The following is a 21,099-nucleotide window of genomic DNA, read 5'->3' on the forward strand; positions in this document are numbered from 1 at the left end:
AGAGAAGAAAATGTTCCCAGCACAAGTAGTGGCTTAGAACTTTCTGTTTTCAGACTTATGGAGATACCAAAAATCTGCCTGTATCTCCATTTGGAGCAAATATGCTTTTTAAATGCCTGTGCTTGGAGAACAGTTTTCTCAGGAATGGATTTTTAGGGCCATGGTCTCTTTTGCTTGTTTTCTCCAACCTCTTATTTGATTCTTGACTGTGGTAAGCATTCCTTGAATACTTTGAAATGAAAGAATGGAGAACAATTTCTTCTTTGTAGTTTTACTAGAATAACACCACATCTTCCTGACTCTCATGGAAGAGGGAGCAGTGAGTTTAGGTTGCCTCAGGCTTACAAATTTTGATTGACTTTGTTGAGTCAGGTATGTACTTTGAAAATATCCAGACCACCTGAACTAATGCTAACTGACCTGAACACCTTGCTAATGACTTTACAGTGACAAACTTGCAGCAAAATCATTAACATGTTGCCTTATTCTTCTATAAAAGATTTGTTGTGGTTAATATTTCTTCCAGAAGACTAATGAATAGATTTTAGTGACTTTTCATTTTACAGGTGTATATATCATGTGGATATATGCTGAAGTGAGTGTGCTAAGGCAGGCTGAAAAATAAACATCAGGCTCGTAACTAATGCACTGGAACTGGGGATGGTGAACATTTCCTCTGCTAAGTTGCACACATTGATTCAATTGTAGGTATACAATACCAAACTCAGGGAGATATTTCCAAAAACTGATGAGACAGGAATTCAAACTGCCTAATGCTGCCAGCACAACAAGCCACTGATGTGAAATTAGGAATATTTCTCTTTATTGTTCACACTGTAGCGATCCTCTGAAAAGGTCCCTGAGGCATTAAGGAGCTTGCAATATATCTACAGAAACAGCACATGACTTGTTTATCCATATGTACATTAGGGTTCAGAAAAATCTTTTCTCTTCAACTTCTTTGGGGGCTTTTTTTAATTTGGTTTTTGCTTTATTGTTGCTGGTTTGATAACACCCAACACATTTCAAGCAAAATATTTTCCTTTTACCTTTTCAAACTTCAGTTTAACAGGCTTGGGATTTGTTGCTGTTACAGCTTCAGCAATTTCTTGACCAATCTTAAAAGACTGCTCCTTTGTGGCTCCTTTCAGGAGTACAAACATGCTAGAAGAAATCAGACACAGGAAGTGAATGTAAACCTATTCAACATAGTTCCTGAAAACCATATGCTATATTTTCCTGGTAGCAAGGCAGGGATGTTATTATGAGTTGTATTCCCCTTCTTCAGCTAGAAAAGCTAAAAATCTGAGAAACTTCAGTGTTCAGCAAAGGGGCTAATGAATGCTGTGACTATCTGATGAGGCAGGGAATGGACTGCTCCCACACACTGCAAAACTGGAGTTCCCAGGGAAGTATTGTAAAGAGCTCTGGTACACCATTTTTTCCCCACTACAGGAAGCAGCAGGTTTTTACTTCCTTTCTCCAACATTTTTTTTTTTAATGAAACCACCATGAATTCAGTATCTTTGAAATGTCAAGTCTTTTATCAGATCTGGCTGAAATCAGTCACTGGATTCCTAAGTTATTAAGAAAGGACAGCCAGACAAGCTTTGTTTCCCAATGGCTGAAAAATTATCCAAGTGTGGAACAGAGATGGATATGCCTAGAGCATGGTTATTATTTAGATGAAAGACTGACTGAGAAAATGTATGTCAGGCAGCCTAATAATATCTCTGTATACTCTGGTGGCTGCTTTTGAATTGTATCCACTTCTGAAGCTTAAAACAGTGCCTGCCTCAAGGTGAAATGCCTACTGTTATATATACTCTATTTTCAAAAATAAAAATGGCATCAGAAACAGGCACAAAAATAATAATAATTTGGTAAATTAGATTTATATTAATTCATAACTGAAAAATATTTCCTCCCCTCTTTCTGTTCCACATAATTTTCAAAAGAAAGGAAACCTTTAAAGTACTTAAAGAAACCCAAGCAAACTCAGTATTATTCACTTTGCATATTCTGCAAGGCAGTAAGCAACATCCAAAGATCCACACACCCACTTCAGCATCATAAATTTGCCTTGCTGAGACAAAAGCAAAAACCTATCAGTGAAGAACTATTATAATTATAAAACATTTTTAGAAGCAGATAATGAATTACCTGTCTGTATCACCATATACAACGTGAGCACCCCATTTTTTTGTATCATTCACCAGTTTAATGGCACGCTCCAATGTTTCTCTGGCTTTGTGGACAATGCTGTCTCCAATCTGCAAAGTTAGATTGAAAATCTTTATTCTACTGCTAAACCAAATACTAACTCTTGGTAGCTAAGTCTAACCATGCTTGATTTTGTTATGAAAATCACTGCATTGAGATGATATATTTTATTTCATGGTTTAAATGCATATAATAAATAAAAAGGTCGCTTAACTTACCCCAAGATAACAAGAATTAAAAGAAAAATTATCAAAAATTATTAAGTATTAAAATTAAGAAGAATTTGTTTTAAACTTCTTTTGAAGTTTATAATATATATTAAAAATCTATGGATCAAGACAAGACTGCTCAGGATTGTTTTCTCTAGTTTTTGGATTCTGCTGATTCCTATGAAAATGAAGAAAAAGCCCCTATGTTTTGTTTTATTTCCACTACTAGAACTGTAATCCAATCTACCTTTGGAAACAGTTCTACAGAAATGCCAACTCCAAATGCTTCTTTACAGGAAGAAGACAACCTTTATATTTTTCTGGAAGATCACAAACAAATCCTATGTTGCTGATTTTCAGTACTACTAATAAAAGCAGCTTTTCTGAAGGTACTTAGTTTGTTTCAAATAATAATATTATGTTATCTGACTAGTGTCTTTCCAACATTTTTATACATCTTTACCCACAACCCTTACCTCAGTGCATGGCATTCTTCCAGAAAAATTAGCAGCAGTATAGCCAAAAGTAAAATTAGCTATATATTTAAGACCCAACTGACGAGCTTCAAGCATTCGAGTCACAGCCTTGTCATGCTTATAAGCCTTCATTGACTGTTTCACCATTATCCTGGTCTTCAAGATTTCTTCTAGCATCCTTGGCAGCACACCCTTTCTTACTGAAGGCTGCCATAAAGGGAACAAAGAAAAACATGGTATTAGAAAGCCCAACAGAAACAGTTAAGAGTAAAATCAAACCCCAGAATTGTTAGTTAACCACTGATAGGAAGACAGATTAACTAGCAAGATGCCCCAGCCACCAACAGTTTGGCTTTTCTCACAAACATTACAAGGAACCTAGAATACAGGCAAAGCTCTTAAGGACAGAACAAATAGCTTTTTGTTCTTTGTATTCATCAGCCCTGCTGATACAATGTTTAGATAACCTTATTAACTAAAATGGGACTTCAATATTTAGCTGTTAATTCTCAAAGTATTAAATGATGAAGGAACACTATCTTAAAAATTCTGCAAATATTCTTTACTTAAAGTTTTTGTTTTACATTAAATACAGGTATGCTGGTGATTGCCTAAATATTTTTAACAGCTCCAGGCCATATTCATTACACATCAGCCAGCAGGACACATTACAAAATGAGAACAATGGAAAGCAAGTCAGGGACCCTCATTTCCCAAATCATTACTCTTTTTCTAAGAAAGCATTCTGCTATACAGGCAGGAGAAAAATGAATTGTTACACACAGATAATTACTGTTTGATCCCCAAACTGCACAAGTAAAATACAGTTTAATTATAGATGAAACAAGCCTTCAGTACAAAGGAAAACATAAAGACATTTTACTTCCTGAGATGCCAGAAGTTCAGCACTGACAAATAGCAAAAACATTGTGAAATGAGAGAATGAACCTCCCCTTTCTGTCAGCTCTTAATGCAGCAAAATATAAACTACAATATCAATTTGATCTTAAGTGAGCCAACAGGCAGTGAAAATGCTGTCACAGGGCACTAATATCATTACCTTGACAAAAGCTACTCCACTGGGTGACACTGTGATATCATGTCTAATCTGGTAGAGTAAGTCAGGAGGTACTCTCAGAGATGTACAGCCAAATTTGAATGCATCATACCTAATAAAGAGAAAATTTAAACACGAAGACAATTCATTCATTTACAGACTAATCAAGTGAAAACATCAGCTCACATTAAAATGCTAATAATGCCAGCAAGGACAGAATAAACTCAAGTATAAACAAACACAACATAATTTCAAATTTCTTAGCTACATACAGAAGGTTCTAGGAACAAAGTAGTAATAAACAGCTAAATCCAACACATGAATAATTTATAAATACTGCTCTGTGTTATGAATAATTACCAAATACTGAGTTAGTGGAGGTATGTACTAATCCCCTATGGAAACCATCCATGTTTACCAAGTACTACACTGCAGTTTCTTCCTACGAATTCAGAATTTCAAATCAAGAACTTGGAAACCTGATGGTGACACCTAGCAATTATTGCATGCATCTTTCCATTCTTCCAAATACTTCTGTTTTATAGAGGTAATTATAATGAGCAGTGAGATCTCTCTCCAATTAATGGAGTAACTGTTAAGCTCAATAAAAGATAAGATGCTACAAAGAATAATTCAATTGTACCTTTTAATTTTTAGTAATTAGAACCAGAGTGAACTACAAGTGATACACAAACAATCCTAATTCATTAAGCAATAACCCTAGTCTAGTGTTGAAGATAGATGGTGGATTTACAGTAATTTTGGCTTGTTGTGAAGCAGTATTAAAAACCAGCACCACCACCACAATAATCAAAGAGGTGTATATACATACATGCACAGAGTTGTTTCCAGGGGTTTTTAAGAGAACAGAGTCTAATTCTATATTTAATATAGATTTGTATATGTATGTGTATAACATGTGCACACACCCACATGGTAGATTTTTATCATCTGTACTGTATAACAGAAAATGGTGCTATTCATACGTGCCCATTGTTTCCAATGGCAACCAGGGGTTCTCAGTACTTAAGAAAAGACACTCAAGTATCTACAGAATCAAAGATCATGAGAAAAGAGTAACAACTTACTTTCCTAAGTTCTCAACATGTCCCAGGCAGGTAGAGTAGCAGTAGTTGTATGCTATGACAATGGAAGGATACAAGGACTGGAAATCCAGGACAAGAACAGCGTTGCTGTAGAAGCGGGATTCGGGCTCCATGATCAAGGGAACACACTGTGGGGCTTTCATCTGAGCTCGCTGCTGGACACTGGGAGTCACAGCAATGTAGTTCATGGGCTTTGCAATGCGCAGCATCACCGACTCCACACGGTACTGCAAATCAGTTTGGATAGAACCATTGGCATCAAAAGGGCAGAACAAACCTGCATTAACTAGTGCAAACACACACTGGCATTTCCTGAATTTAAAGTACAAATAACTACTTTTCCAAAATAAACAGCCATGCTCTTAAGGTATATTTTAATTGTATTTTATATCACTAGATCATCTTTAGGTGCCTTCCAACCCTAACCGTTCTATGGTTCTGTACTCTGTATTACATAGAGTAGAACTTTTCCACTTGTTTCCTCTTCACTTAGCCCTAATCATTGAAAATTGAGTGCTTTTTATATATGGAAAAAATAATCAACAGGCTTCAGCAATGTATGTGGATGGCCATACTACTGTCAGTGAATGAGCATTTGCTAAACTGTACTACTGTCAGACCTGCAGATCACTGAAGAAAACAAAGTCTAATATGCAGTAAATCCATTGGGTATCATGCTTTCTCCCTGATACCACAAGCAGAACAGGAAGCATAAAACAACAAACCCTGTTCAAGATACCACAAAATGTTATATGTGTAGCTGGCAACAAGAGAAAAAAACCTCAGCCCTATTTATTTGTGTATTACTCAATGCTTTAGTAAAGGCTTTGCAAGTACAAATGGGCAGGTATGCACTGTGTCCATTCAGAATAAAAACCAAAATAGCTGAAAACATAATACATGGTGAGAAAACTACATACATGGGTGGCAAGGGACTGAAAAATCCTGAAATTCAAAGACCAATAATTGTAAAATCCTGTGCTTTGTAAAAAATCACTATTAAAGACCATCTGCCTGACACACTATGTATTCAATCATTGTACTGAATGGGTTAGATATAATTTCTTTATCCTTGAAATTATAAATGAAGTTATAGAACCAACAGCCTTAACAAGATGCTGCACCTTAAACAGAGGTTGGGGTTTGATGTGTTGTTAGGGAGCAACATGAACTGCTACTGCCACCTTGCACTAATTGCACATTAATTTGTGTCCAGTGATGAACTTGGATGTATGACAAGGAGGTCAGGGACTGGTTCTGGCAAGAGGTAGATTTTGGGTTTTTCTCTCTAGTTTTCATAGCATTGTAGAATTTAGGTTGGAAAAGACCTCTAAGATCAACCAAATCCAACTGTTAACCCAACACTGCCAAGCACCACATTTACACATCTCTTAACTCCAGGGATGGTGACCTTGGACAGCCTGTTCTGATGTCTGACTATCCTCTTGGAGAAGAAATTTTTTAAATACCCAATCTAAACCAGCCAGAGAACAAATTGAGGCAATTTCTCTTGTCCTATTGTTTCTTATTTGGGAGACTGACCCCCGCCTCACTACAGCCTCCTTTCAGGGAGTCACAGAAAGCAATAAGGTCATCCCTGAGCCTCCTTTCCTCCAGGGTAAACAACCCCAGCTCCCTCAGCTGCACCTCACAGGACTTGTTCTCCAGACCCTTCACCAGCTTCATTGTCCTTCTCTGGACTCACTCCAGCCCCTCAGTGTCCTTCTTGTAGTGAGGAGCTCAGAACTGAACACAGGATTAGAGGTGTGGCCTCACCAGTGCTGAGTACAGAGGGACAGCGTGGTGGCGCTGGCCACATTGTTTCTGACAGAGGTCAGGATGCTATTGGCCTTCTTGGCCACCTGGGCACACACTGCCCCATGTTCAGCTGCTGCTGACCAGCACCCCAGGTCCTTTTCCTCTGGACAGCTTTCCAGCCATTCTTCCTGTAGCCCTGCATGGGGTTGTTGGGAGCCAAGGGCAGAACCCTCACACAATTGGCCTCAGCATATTGACCCAGCCTGTCCAGATCCCTTTCTAGAGCCTTATTACCCTCCAGCAGAGCAACACTCCCTCCCAACTTGGAGTAGTCTGCAAACCGACTAACGGAGCACTTGATCCCATTGCCCAGATCATCAGTAAGATACAAACCAGGACTGGCCTCTTGTTTGTTGCCCATGCTGAGTGCACTGATGCAGATGCACCTCAGCTGGGCTATTGATCCTACCACCTTTTTTAGGGGGAGAAGCCCTAATCCCTACACGACCATTCTCAGGTGCATCTGTGGTTCCTAACACATCAATAATCCTTTTGTCTTTGCTCCCATGTGGAACTCCAGCCCTTAGCTCCACTGAGACAGCAGACTAAAGGACTTTGCTAGGACAGTTTCTCAGCCACCGGTGTGATGCTCCCAGGTTTATCTCTAGTGAGCCTGATCTTACTGCTTTCGCCCTCCAAATCAAGTTTAAAGCTCTCTCAATAAGCCTTGCTGACTCCTGTGCAAAAACCAGCAAGTTCTCCAAACATCTGACTAGTTATCTGTAATGGCTGTGACCACTTCTTGTTAGATTTTTAGTCTACTAAGAAATGTTTGAGATGGCTTAATACAATAAACAAAAATAATTTCAAAAACTTATTGCAAAAGTCAATGAGAGATTCAAACACAGAAAAATAAAATATCTGAAATCTGTTCTTATTATTCCGTTTTAACATGTTTTTCAGCTAAGGGGGAGTATTTTCATAAGGGTAGTGACTCTTCTGTGTGAAAAAAAATTATTTGCGGTGACTGGGAATTGTTGCAAGTGCCATTTTTTTGATCTAGAAAGTTTCAATGGAAACAGAACATACGTGCACAGAAGGGAAGAGAAAAGAACAGTCAGGATAGAAAATGCAGCATGCTTCTGTTGCTCACTCCCACTCACAGACATCTGAGAAAATGACAGGCAGAACAGTCTTTGTGGGCTGCAATCATGACAGTTTAAGCATATCTATGCTGGCAGTATGCCAGTCCCACATTCCCTATCCCTAACTGTGCATTTCTCTTCCCTTGCTCCAACAGTGGTATTTTCTGATAGTAGGGTAAACCAGATCAGGGAGCTAAACTGGCAAATACCTACTGAACACTGCCTTGGTTCTGCTGATGGTGCCTGCCAGCCTGTCCCCTTTTCCCCCAAATACAGGGTCATTACCAGAAAGACCAACAAGAACCTGCTCTGGGGCAAGAGATGACACAGGCATCTGCAGTCTAAGAAAAAAAGGTGGCTAAAGTTTCTTAATAGCATTGAATTGTTAAGGAAACTGCAGCTTCAGACGCGCCCATATCTGGCTGGCTTATGACAACAGAAGAGCTGTAACACATGACAGAGTATCTGACTCTCATTTTGGGTGCTGCTCAGGTCTCACATGTTGCCATGAAAGCAGTTCAGTTAGCCCAGTCACTCACAATCTGGGCAAGGAAAGCAAGGAAGTATTATTGGAGACTGCTGGGCTCCCAAACAAAGTGCACATCTTGCTCTGTTCTGCTCTCTTTTCCCTCTGATGCTGGTATCAAAATAATAGAACCACAAACATTTTGCATGACACGTAGTTAATAAAGCCAGAGCCCCTCTTGTCTTATTGTAAAATCTCACCCAGAGGTCTGCTGCACCAGAAATGTCACTTAGAGCATATTCAATGCTGCTTTGTCTGCCCTAAAGGAAACTAATCTTGTCTTTCTAAAACACGGTTAATTATATTTCTTAATGTTTTAGAAAGCACTCATTTTCAGTCTCATGTAAGTGTGAACAATACCAGCTCAAAGGGAAAGCTTAGTGCTCCTGAAGGCAGTAGAAAATATTCACTGGTGTGATTATATTTGGGGAACTCTATTTTTAACACCTATTTTTAACCTCTGAGACTAGGCAATTCAAAAGCCGCAACAATAGATTGCATGGTATTCTTTATATTTCAATTTCATGTTAATTCATGTTAACAGCCTTCTGGGACCCTATGAAGATAGACACACGGACTGAGAAGATACCAAAGAACCAGAACATTTTGTAAAAACCATTTTGGTTTTGTGAAGTATAAGGAGAATGAAGTCTTACCTGGGAGCCTCTTGTTAATACATGTAAGAACTGAATGCCAAAAACTCTTGCCATTTCACTTGTTCTGTCAATCAAGTCCAGTTTGTCTAACAAGAGGAGATTCCCACGAACCCGGCTAACATAATGATCAACCATTTTCCATCTGTCAGAGTGAACACCTCGTTATAAACAATCAGAAGACTGCTGCTCTTTCTACTAAGACAAATGTATTTTTATGGTAACTTGTAACAAACCAGCAAATAAAATTTTCCTCTAGAACATTTTCATAGAACTCTTTCAAAAGTGTGGCATATATAAATATACACCTAGGTATTCTAAAGACGTACACACATTGTGTTACAGCAAGCTACTTTTAAGGCATCTTGCAATGACTTAATATATCCGATTTTCCTCACTGCCCCAAAGAATTACCAAAGGAGACACAACTACCCCCTCATCTCTTTACATGTTTTTTGACTGACTGGACCTTTGTGGAAACATCCTTCTGTATTAAGAATGTCTACCACAGCTGAACATAAATTCATAATTTCAGTATAAATCATGTTTCCACTTAGCTACACAAACCTTTACAGAAATTTTATGTATGTGACAAACAATGTGCAGATCAGTATACAGTTTCATGAATTGTTCATATCACACAATACCAAATTGCTTCAAAAAGAGTGAAGCTGAATGTGATACATGTCACATGAAGGTATTTTTAAGCAGCTATAGCTACTGTCTTAACATTTTGTTTTGTAATACTTTTAAGCCTAGCTTGCTTGACATGCACTTGAGGTAAAAGAGAAGCCTGGCAGTTCATTAAAAGCCCTTCTGATGAATAGCATATAAAGACATCACAGAACTTCAAAACAGTACATCTATTCAGGTATGTTGAAAATGTAACTGAAAATATTTTATTGTAATATTGAGGATATAACTGTACAACAGAACATCCAAGTAAATAAGCTCATGTTGCTGCATATACACTGCTCTAGTGCCTAAGCTAAATTGATTATTTCTTCCTATTGTGGCTTTATCTTACATCTATCCAATGTTAAGAATCCGGCCTTAAAAACAGCAAACAAAATGGATTAATAGCTCATTACCTGTAGACATCTGCCTTATTGTCAAACCAATCAGACAGAACTCGGAACGTAAATAAAGGAAAACGATGATGAAGAACATGAAACCCCACATTTTCAAAAGTGTAATTCGTTAGATTCACCTAGGAAAACACAGTGGACATGTCAGATGCATGATGGCTCTCATAATCGAAAAATCTCAACTTCTCAAAAACTGCAAGAACTAGATTTATTAACTTTTTGTTAATATTTTGTTAAAAATGTTAGTCTTTATTCTTAGAAATCCCTAACTATTTACAAGTCAGGAAAAAGCATCCCATATCAATTGAAAAGAATATGCAGAATTAAGTAGTTCATAAAGATCAGGTCTGAACTTGGTCAGAAGAAGATTTGTAAAGACTGGGCTATTTGAGTATTAAATGGAAAGTTATAAATGGAACAACAACAAAAAATAATCTGTCAGTTTAAAATATGTTCAAGTACTTATTGAACTAAAAGCACCATACTAGACAAATTCCTAAAAAAAGTAAGTTGTTCTCAAAACCTACAAATCAGTGAAAAGGAGCATCATTAAGAAACATCACTGAAAAATATAGGCTTCAGTTCTTTACAGTTTAGAGATACACAAAACCTATTCTCACAAACTGGCAAACTGCTCTATTTGAAAAGGTGTCTAAAGAAAAAATTTGTAGAAGTTACAAAAGTTACATGAAACTTTCAACTAAGTCTGCAATAATTAGAAAACTCAGTAAATCAAAACATTAACCTTTTAAAAAATTTACCTCATGTCTCATCATTCTCCATATATTCAAGACAATTCGCCCAACAATATTTATTTCACTCATTGTATCCGCTCCATATTCATCCAGCTCGGTGGCAAATCTGTTCTCTTTATTTTCATCTAAAGACATTAAAGGAGACTATATTTAAATATGTTATAAGACAATCAAGACCAGATCAAACCATCCCTCTTCCAATTTGTGCTCTCTAGAAAAATAAGAATTCATAAAGATTACTGCTGTTTCCACAAAATTATTTATTTACCAGTCATCCACACAATCTCTAAATGAAACTCCCCCACGATTTTCTGCTCTTGCCCTTTGCAGAGAACTCTTACTTCAGTTTCATTGAAATAGTGTTCAAGGCAATATATTCTCCGTAGTGAATATATTGGTTATGCAATGCTGAATGTTACTTGAGAGCTGCACATGCAGTAGTGCACAACATAAAAAAATATAATTAACAAAAAAGTGATTTCTGCTCTAAGGAGCTTATAACTCAAGGCTTTACTTGCAATGATCTTACACAGATTGAACCAGGTCACGGGAGAGAAAATTCAGTCTCTTTCATACAGTATAAGCAAACCCACAGCACTGGGAGTAAGTAGACATGAATTCTGGATAGCACAGGGAGAAGGAAATAGGAAAGAACCAATGCAGATGCGGCACTCTAAATCTTTCTGTGAGACAGCAGTGTCTAAAGTAGAGAAATATATCCTCTTTTGCCACCCTTGATTTTTGTCATGCTTTGGAATACTGCAGCACAAGAGAACACAGTCGTTTTTGGTATACATTTCTTTAAACTATCTTTTTTCCCAGCCATTTTAAGTCTACAGTTCTGGTGTTTTTTCCAGAACTTACAAAGATGTTTTTTAAAATGTACCACACAGATTAAAATCCATTATGAAAACACACTGATCCTCAGCCTTATTTCTTATTAGATTAGGAGAGAAATAATTTCAAGGCAATTTACCCACAATTCTAAATCCATACCCATTTTTTAACTGCTGGCTGCTTTGTATTCTGCCAGCACTCATTTATCGGGTACAGCACAGTCTGTACAGTACCCTGATAATAAAGAGCAGAACATTTTGGACACAGAGTGTGGAAGTGTGGATACATGCTGCTTTGCAATAATGATCAGAACTGAACAATTAGATCCTCAGACAGTCATGAAGCACATTTACCCTCAATGACAGAAGTAAAAATTGTCTGAAATGCTGCAGAACAGTTATGAAACAACATAACACAGACTAATTTTTTATGTTGATCTTCAAATGTGTCCCCATATAAATTAAAATATGGTTAAGAAAACCTATTCGTCATTTACTGACTTTATTAGTAAATCACAGATCCTTGACAAAATTTAGCAGAACTTTTGTACACTTAATCAAAATGCAGACTATCTTTTTAACCTCCTTATTATTTCAGATTTTTAAGTAGGAAAACCAGAAATTTATCTTTCCATGTTTGGATGGAAAAAATGCCCCACCAAGTAGCAACATTTTTTCTTCTGCTTTTCTTCATTTCCACATGCTGGATCTCCTGTGAGAGTGAGGAACTTGCATTTCTTCCCCTCCTTTTTTTTTCTTTTTTTTTTTTTTTTACTGGAAGTAGAAACTATTGCTGAGTTCTACTTTCATCAGTGTCATCCCAGTTCTCTTTTGACTTGTTGAGGGGATTTCCTATATTAAGTCTGCTTCATGTCTTGCTGGTAAAAAACAGGCAGCAAAGGATACTGTGACCACAAGAGAGACCTGTCTGATGAACTCTGCCTGTGATGAGCACCACTATATAACAAAAAACCTGCACTACTTTACAACTGGTGTGGGAAATGTGTCACCAGAACCATGTAAGCCTCTTTGGGAACTATGCTGGTAAGAAGCAGAACAGGACATTCCTCCTATTTTTCGAGTGCATGAGATGAAATAAAAAGAAGTCTCCTCTCATCCTCTCTTACCCACTCCCTAACTTTGAGCTGTGATGCAAAGGAGGAAACAGAAGGCCACACAAAAAATGCCACCATGCACAGGCATGGCATGCACTTCTCTTGTGATGTGTCCTATGACTTATGAATAGTTCACTTGTAAAGGGCAGAGGTAGCACCAGACTCAGTCAATAAAGCAAAACCAGAGGGAAGTCCAGCTTTCTTTTTGTTAAGTTGAAATCACAGGAAAGGAAAAGTCCCTTCCATCTCTATTTCAACAGGAGGAAAGAGAAGCATATTTCTTGAAGGAGCACTTCCTGTTCTGAAAATACAGCATATGAAGAAGGGAGGGAAATGTGAAGTGCAGGGGAAAGCAAGACAAAGACAGATAGGGTCAAAATCATGGACAAGGAGGCCAAGAAGCAACGGAGAACACAACAACTTGCACGTATATGGTCATGCATGCAAGACATTTACGGCATGACATTTCTGGGAAGAGCTCATCAGTGTAAACATTTTCTCATCTTTCTGCTGCAATTCTGTCAAAACAAACCAAACACTAACCTTAAAATAACAGCAGTTCTTAGGAACATTTTTAAGTGTTATGTATTCTACTTCTGAGTATGCATCTACCAGCTGGCACAGGAACACCTGCACTACAAACACCAGTGCGGTGCAGATCATGCCTGTGCTCTGCATGCCCACTTGAACTTCATGTTCAAAAATGTTAAGGGATACAACCCTGATTTTCTTCACTAGAACTGAACCCATGTTGTGTGGGACTTCATAGTGTAGAGAAGGAAACCTGACTGTGACATACATGGGAACACTACCATTAGGAACCATACAGTTCCCTTTCTTCTTTGAGGACCCATTCATGTGTACCCTAAAATCAGTAACTTGAGGAAGAGCTTATGTCAGGAAGATGGGTACTATTAACAGCTTTGCTGATTGTTTGGTTTTGTATCAAATACAGTGCAGACAGAGCTGTCCTGCAAGACATGGACTGTGACTCAGCCTTTGAGAACAACAGCAGAGACACATGTCCCAAACTGACGAGATTATTCAGCCATACTTCTACAGTGGAGCAATAAATCTTTGTGATTGTGGTGGTTTGACAGGAAATGTGTTTTTTGGGATGCTGTGTTTTTGGCCAATGGATATTCAGGCTTTAATATTGGCATTTAACCTGGCCACTGGGACATGGACACGCCTCTGAGAACATGGGGTTAAAAGCAGAGCTCTCCCCTGGGAGGGTCCTCTTGGGTTTCCGGCGGGAAAGAGTTCGGGTCTCTCCCCCGGCCCAGCTGCTGGCTGGGCAGGGGGAGGGGAAAAGCCATGTGGCCGAGAGAGGTAGGCCTGAGCCCCGGGGTGGAAGGGTGGAAGAGAGAAAGAGAGAGAGAGACACCGGGAGCCATCGGGTGCCCCCCCCTGAGAGACAGAGAGAGAGAGAGAGAGAAAGAGCCGCTGCCTGAGACTGTAACCTTGAAGCTTGATAAACATGGGCCTGTGCCGGCAGCACGGCTGGGACGGAGAAGAAGGGGGGGGTTCAGCCGGCCGCTTGTAGGAGCTTTTAACCCCTTTTTGGAAAATGAGAACTTTACAGAACATTGACCTTTCCTAGAAGATAGAGTGGAAGATGAAAAAGGAAATGGGCCAGTGTGAGAGAGGTCTGGGCGAGTGAGAGATAGTAGAAGAGTAGAGAAGAATCCTAGTGGGAAGAGATGATGGAGTAGCTTTTGCTGGACTCTTTTTGTATAGCCATGGACAGAACCATGTTCCTTGTGACACAGAGACTGCATTCTAGGGGGAGGCAATGGCCTCAGAGCCAAGAGGGTTCAGTGTTGATGCCCCTCGGCCCCAGGGGGTGAAAAAATATGGGGGGGACAGGTGTCCCAAAGGAGAGATTGTGGGGACAGGTGTCCCAAAGGAGAGACTGTGCCTTTTTTGGATCGGGACAGAGCATCCTTAAAAGACAACCCTAGAAGCAGTTCTGGTCCGTGTTCAGTGGTGAGAGCACTGGACATGAAAGGAAGAAGTCACCACGGCAGATGTTCTCCGGGCGGTGCCACGAGTGACACGGAAACACACGAGGCTTCAGCTGTGTTTCCAGGGGAAGCCCATGGCACAAGAAGGACTCCTCTCCTCTTGATGAACTGAGGATTGATTGTTTGAAGGGTGGTGCAGGACTGAGAGTTGGTGATTTGAGGATCAAATGTATTGTGTTGAAATTTGGTGGGGGGAGGAGGAAATGCATTTGTGAGGTTTTCATTTTCCCTGTGTATGTGTGTTCCTTTTCTTTGTAGTTGTAGTGTAGTTAATAAAGTTTTGTTTTTTTTTTTTTTTTCCTAAGTAAGAGCCTGCTTTGCTTATTCCTGGTCACATCTCACAGCAGAAACCAGGGAGAAGGTATTTTCATGGGGGCACTGGCATTGTGCCAGTGTCAAACCATGACAGTGATCTTTGGAGGCTTTAAGAAACCTTTGACTACAACACTTACTGTTCTTACTGTTGACCTCTTACTACAGATATTGCACATCTTTAGGTGTAATGGGTCAACATTTTTTCTGAACATCCTTCAGTACCTCTGAAGACTGTACCTAGAGGCATTATTTTGCAACTAGTATATCATCTCAATTTGAGCCATCAGGGAAACTGAGTAACGAGGTTCATGCAATCCACTATTATTCCTGAAGAATAAATTTGAGAGCTTTGTCCTGAAGAAAGAAACTTAGGGGCACTGACAGCCTGTTCATATTTAAACTATCACATGATCCTGTTTTCATATATGAAGTATTTAAAAATTCACCAAAGTTCAATTGCCAACAACTTTTAACTGAAAATGCAATTTTTTTTCTTGTATTTTCTTGTCTCTGGGAGGACTCTAACTCAGTTCTTTTCCAAACATGTCACAAGTACTGAAAACATCAAGACTACAAATATTCAAGCCTCAAGGAAGGACTGTGTGAATACAGTGCTGCTAAAACAACATATTCTCCTGGCCTGGCACACAGAACAACTACATAAAAGATGATTTCTGTGCTAGTATGCTCAAAGATTAAAGTAGCCCAGTATTATGTTCTGTCATGTACTCAAAGGCAGGTGCTTCAAGATGGGGAAAGCAATTACTGATACTCTCCCCACAACTCTTCCAGCTTCCCATCATCTGCAGCTTCCTGGGCCAAACATTATTTTCACATATATCATAGCTTCAAATGGATTCTTCTTGCAAGAATTTATCTCCTTTTAAAGCAATGTACACTATAAGTATTTGTACTTAAAGAGCTCAGCAATGCTGAGATTAAAAATTAACTTCTATTCTGTAGCTGCCACTTGCTACTTCACTTGATGTCCAGTTCTTGCATTGGAAATGACCATGAAAACCCAATCTCTATTTCCCTTTACATCCCTGAATATTTCACAGGCTTTTACCTTTCCTACACTGTTTTGTCTCTTCTGGAATCCAAAATTACTAAATTACTAGACACATTTGGATAACCCTTCTCATCTTTACCAGTTCCCTTCTATCCACTTTGATGGGAGGAAGGTTATGAGGAGGCTCAGCACTGGGATACAAGCACACTACAGATTTTGACATTTTTTACATTTACATTAATTGTTTTGTATTTTCCTTGCTCCATAATTCCTAACATTTGCTTTTACAACCATTAGAAAGCAACAGGCTTAAGTTTTTAATAGACAATCACAGTAATGGACTTCTTATTTCATAGCAATTTAATTTCTGTACAGATGCTTTTTTCTGTACAGCTGGCAAAACCAGCTTTTTCAACTGTTTTGATTTTTGAAGTCTCCCTCATCCACATCATCCTGATGACTGCAAAGAGCTACAACATACTTTCTAAAATGACAAAGTGTCTCAAAAATTATCCTGACTCTTCTCAGGTTTGACAGCACATTTACTTAGCTGTTCACTAACTCCTTTCTTCAGAATGATGGCTCCTATTGATTGCCTAAGTATAGGCACTAGGCTTACCATTCTCATCCAAGTTTTCTTGCCAGTCTAAACAGACTTTTTTTCTGAATGCTGGAGGAAAGCATCAGCACTTGGACCCAATAAAATTTGCCCAAAGTACAAGAATGGTCATTGAAAGTGAGGATTTTATTACAAAGCTGTCCAGGACAATTGCTGCTCAGAAGCAGTTTTATGTTCTTGTATTACAGCCAGAGAAATCACAAATGATGATTATGGCAGATACTCTGAATGGCTGGAGCCAAGGAAAGCAAAAGAAGGTTTGGTAGCAGAAGCACCTCCAAGAACTGAAATTTAACCCACAACTATAGAATGTAAGTCCAGGTTCATGAATACAGGACACACACAGAAGTGGAATATGCACAAATTTGAAAATTCAGAAAACACCAGGTATGTGTGTGTGTGTATGTGATTATACTATTAACAACACAGGAACAAGAACAAAAAAAAAGTCTTTCTGAAGAAATACTCTGCATTTATTTTTTAAATTTGTTCATAGATTTCAATTTGGTTCTATTGGAACTGAACTGAAGCCCTAAACAAATAACTTACCTGGCACACGAGAAATCATCTGGCATAAATCAACATTCAGTGCCGCAGCCCTCTGTAAGAGATAACCCCAGGAATGCATCTGGACTTCATAGCCTAGCAAAATGTCTGGGTCATATCTAGAGAGGTAGGGGGAGAAGAAAAAATGAGCTTCATATAATTCACAAAAATATTTTCCATGAACAAAGTATAAACAGGATTGCATTCAAATTATGTTGAGTTTAAAAAAGACGCAGTCACAAACGGTTTCTATGAAAGCAGCATCGGACTAGGAGACAATATTCAAAACAGGCAATCTCTAAGGGTTTTTAATAACATTCAATGGCAAAAATATTTAGAAAGGATATTTTCACTGCAATTTTTTTTCCGCGGTCTTTACAAATAAAGAACAAAACTGAGGTCTCATCAGGCTTTACTGATGGCATCAGGAAGTATCAAGCATAAACTGAAACTTAGCAACATGAGACAGATGTGCAGTGAATTATAGCCATGCCTATGGAAGAGAATTTGCCAGTAGGTTAACTGGAATGTTTACAGATAATATTGTGTCACACATAATGCAGTGTAACTTTGAGTAATCAGAGGGAACTTCGGGTCCCTAAATGATCACCCCTTATTGGGAGTTACAATTTGTAGTTGAGTGAGAGCTGTCTAAACTGAATCAGATAAAAGCAACTGTATCTAACAGTTCTCTTTAAATACCTCTTTCTAGATAGCCTTCTTTGTAGAAGACACACAAGAAAAACTTATCTTATGCTGTATCTCTTTCCAGCTGAAAAATCTAACTGGCTCAGGTATGATAAAAAAGTCAGAATTGACTTCTGACACAATCACTTCCAATCAGGCTCAGAGTAAAGCTCACTAGACAGAAGGAAAAAAAATGTGGCTTTAAAGACAAAGCACAGGTAGGAGCTAGCTCAGAGGAGCCAGTATCACCTAACTTTTGAGCAGGCACTATAAAATCCACAAGTCATGATCTGGTGATTTGCTCAATAGCCTAACAATGATTTTGTTGGGCAGAAAGGGACTGGACAAAGTAAGATAAGATATCTGTTATTTTTACAGCAAAAAAACAAAGGAAGTTTCAGTGGGATGAATAGCTGCTTCTTGGTTAGACTGAATGATTTTTAAAGTATTTTCCAACCTTGATGCAGCAGGCACTATTCAATACAACTGAATGACATCAGGGCAGCTGTCAGGAGGTAGAGGATGGATGATGGACTGAGGATCCTGTACCTCAGTCTATACCCAACAGTACAACAGGACACAGCCTTGTAGACCTTAGTTTATAGAGGGACTGGGCAGGGGCCTTGGATTACTGACAGGAACTCTGTACTCCTTGCATCCATGAACACATTAAACAAACATTTTTTGACTGTTGAATACAGAACACCCTTTCCCTGAATACTGAGTTAGTTCTATCACAGACATTACAAATGAAGCTTCAGACTTTATCAGTAAAGTGTCTTCCTTGCTTATATGTCCTAGCCAAAGGCAATCACAACTCACTTTGAAGATACTAATTACTCTGAGAATAACTCCAAAAAACAATTTCTCCACACTTCTGCCATGGACACTGACCTTCTGTGAAAAATAGTTGAATGCTATTACTCAGCATGGCTCTCTCTTTATTACAACTGTGAGAAGTTGCAAAAATCCCCTTTGTCACCTACTTCTACTTTTGGGAGAATGGTTTCGATACAATTTTTACCTAAAGCAAGGGACTCTAAAGCAAGTTTTTGATTTCTGGCATTCTACAGAAAGTAAAAGAACTAGCAGTTTGAATTTGGGGGATATCTTGCTATCTGCTGTTCAAGTCAAAAGAAGAATTATTTGGTTTTGGAGGTGGAAATGATCATCAGGAGTGGAAGCAGTAAATTTACTCAATATGGAAACCTATTCTACCAATGGTACAACCCCAAAGCTACTTGGAACAATTTATGGACAAATGACTCAAACTAGCCTGCAGTTTGTTCCAGCAACGGAACCAGTGACAAAATGAGTTACGACTGCTGGCTGCTCTGCACAACATACAATCATTGTGAAATGATGCTCAAAATTATTAATAGCTCAATTTCTGCTTTGAAATAAAAAGGAATTATGCCATGTTTTATACAGGCATAGAATAAACATTATAAAAATTAACATATTTTCAAATTAATTCTTGTAATAACTAAACTTTCCTGGTCCTAGCATATGGCAAATCAGTACTGATTAATTAAAATTAGGGAAGTAGTCATTCGTTATCATATTTGAAAACTGGCATCACATAATTCAAAATGGAGAATACTTGTAGATTTTACACAGGACAAGGCATTATGCAGATGGGGTCTATGACAGATGCAAATGTGAATCAGAAACTCGTGAAGACCTGCTTAAGAAAACATAAACCAATATTCATTATGCCAGAAATTTGCTTTCTCTTATAAGCCTATTCTGAACAGAAATAACTGTTTGGAAGCAGCAAGTTGGTGAAGTTTGTCCTTCATCAACTGATGAAAGATAGTTGCTTTGGGTTGTAACTTGCCCAAGCAGGGCATTACCTTTCTTACTTCCTACTTAAACAAAATTAGTGGGCTATTATATTACTACTACAACTGAATATATTTTATCAATTCTGGAGGTAATTTTCCCATTACCTTTTAACTTAGTGAACAAAATGTCCTCTGTAATCCATCTGCATATAATCTCAAGAACTGTTTCTCTAGTATCCTTCAGATGTGAAGGGGTTTTTATAGGACAAGACATAAAAGCTCTTTATTTTATGATGTTTACAGATACATGCTTTTTCTTCTAGAAATAAATTGTGTCTAACTTAAGTATCACATATTTTAACACAATTCTATGTAAATCCACATGTAGATTGGAAAGCTTATTAATCGAAAGATTTTTTAAAAACCCAGTCTTGCTTGTCCAGGCCATTAGGGATCGCCTGTAATTGCACATTACTGGCTTACAGGCTATCACTTTACAGCACATTATTTTGCTTTTCCATCCCAACTAAATACCACCCATGTATTAAGGGGAGTGTCTAATTTCAGCTAATTTTGGCATCTCAAGTTTTCTAAACTGGTCTCTATTGTCATTGAACAAAAAGGCCTCTTTGGGTGAACCATTCTTTGTATTTTAGTCATCTCTTGCAGACCAAGATCCTGTTCTGTTGAACTCTTCTGGTGATGAGGATAGCTAATTAGACACTGATTGTGAAGTACAGATGTTTAAGTTTCAGTCAGATGACTTATACAAAGCTATCTAAATGGAAAATCAAGGTAGAGTAGTTAGTAAATGGTGAGATCAAATCTTACTGTGAATTTCCTGTAATCACAGTCCTTTAATGTCAGTTGGTACGTATTTAAAACTTGGATCGAAGTGGTATCCTTCTAAAAGCATGAAAACCAATAAACATACTACTGGCAACTCAGCAGTTGCTCAGATACTGCAGTAAGTTACACATATATGTACTTTGTATGTATGTCAGTATGCATTCCCATACAAACTGAAGAACTCCTTTCTACTAAGTAACACTTATAACCCTGAACTCCTGCACTACATATGCATAAGATCCATCTTATGCAACAGGTTTAAGAGACCTCTCAAATTTCTTGCACCTAGTAAGAGACAATATTGTTTCCT

General features: G+C 38.3%; 1 protein-coding gene across 1 annotated transcript in view; it reads right to left on the reverse strand.

The window, feature by feature from the left end:
* Nucleotides 1-21,099, reverse strand: part of REV3L (REV3 like, DNA directed polymerase zeta catalytic subunit) — a 115,466-nt gene that overhangs the window by 7,865 nt on the left and 86,502 nt on the right. Inside the window, exons 19-27 of the mRNA XM_077175205.1 lie at nucleotides 17,470-17,585; nucleotides 11,003-11,121; nucleotides 10,245-10,363; nucleotides 9,157-9,298; nucleotides 5,054-5,298; nucleotides 3,969-4,077; nucleotides 2,909-3,115; nucleotides 2,164-2,273; nucleotides 1,050-1,164 (exon numbers count right to left, since the gene is read on the reverse strand). Coding sequence (XP_077031320.1) covers nucleotides 1,050-1,164; nucleotides 2,164-2,273; nucleotides 2,909-3,115; nucleotides 3,969-4,077; nucleotides 5,054-5,298; nucleotides 9,157-9,298; nucleotides 10,245-10,363; nucleotides 11,003-11,121; nucleotides 17,470-17,585 — 1,282 coding nt within the window. The remainder of the gene's footprint in view (nucleotides 1-1,049; nucleotides 1,165-2,163; nucleotides 2,274-2,908; nucleotides 3,116-3,968; nucleotides 4,078-5,053; nucleotides 5,299-9,156; nucleotides 9,299-10,244; nucleotides 10,364-11,002; nucleotides 11,122-17,469; nucleotides 17,586-21,099) is intronic.

This window comes from Agelaius phoeniceus, chromosome 3, assembly GCF_051311805.1.
Source record: "Agelaius phoeniceus isolate bAgePho1 chromosome 3, bAgePho1.hap1, whole genome shotgun sequence".
NCBI classification, from domain to species: domain Eukaryota; kingdom Metazoa; phylum Chordata; class Aves; order Passeriformes; family Icteridae; genus Agelaius; species Agelaius phoeniceus.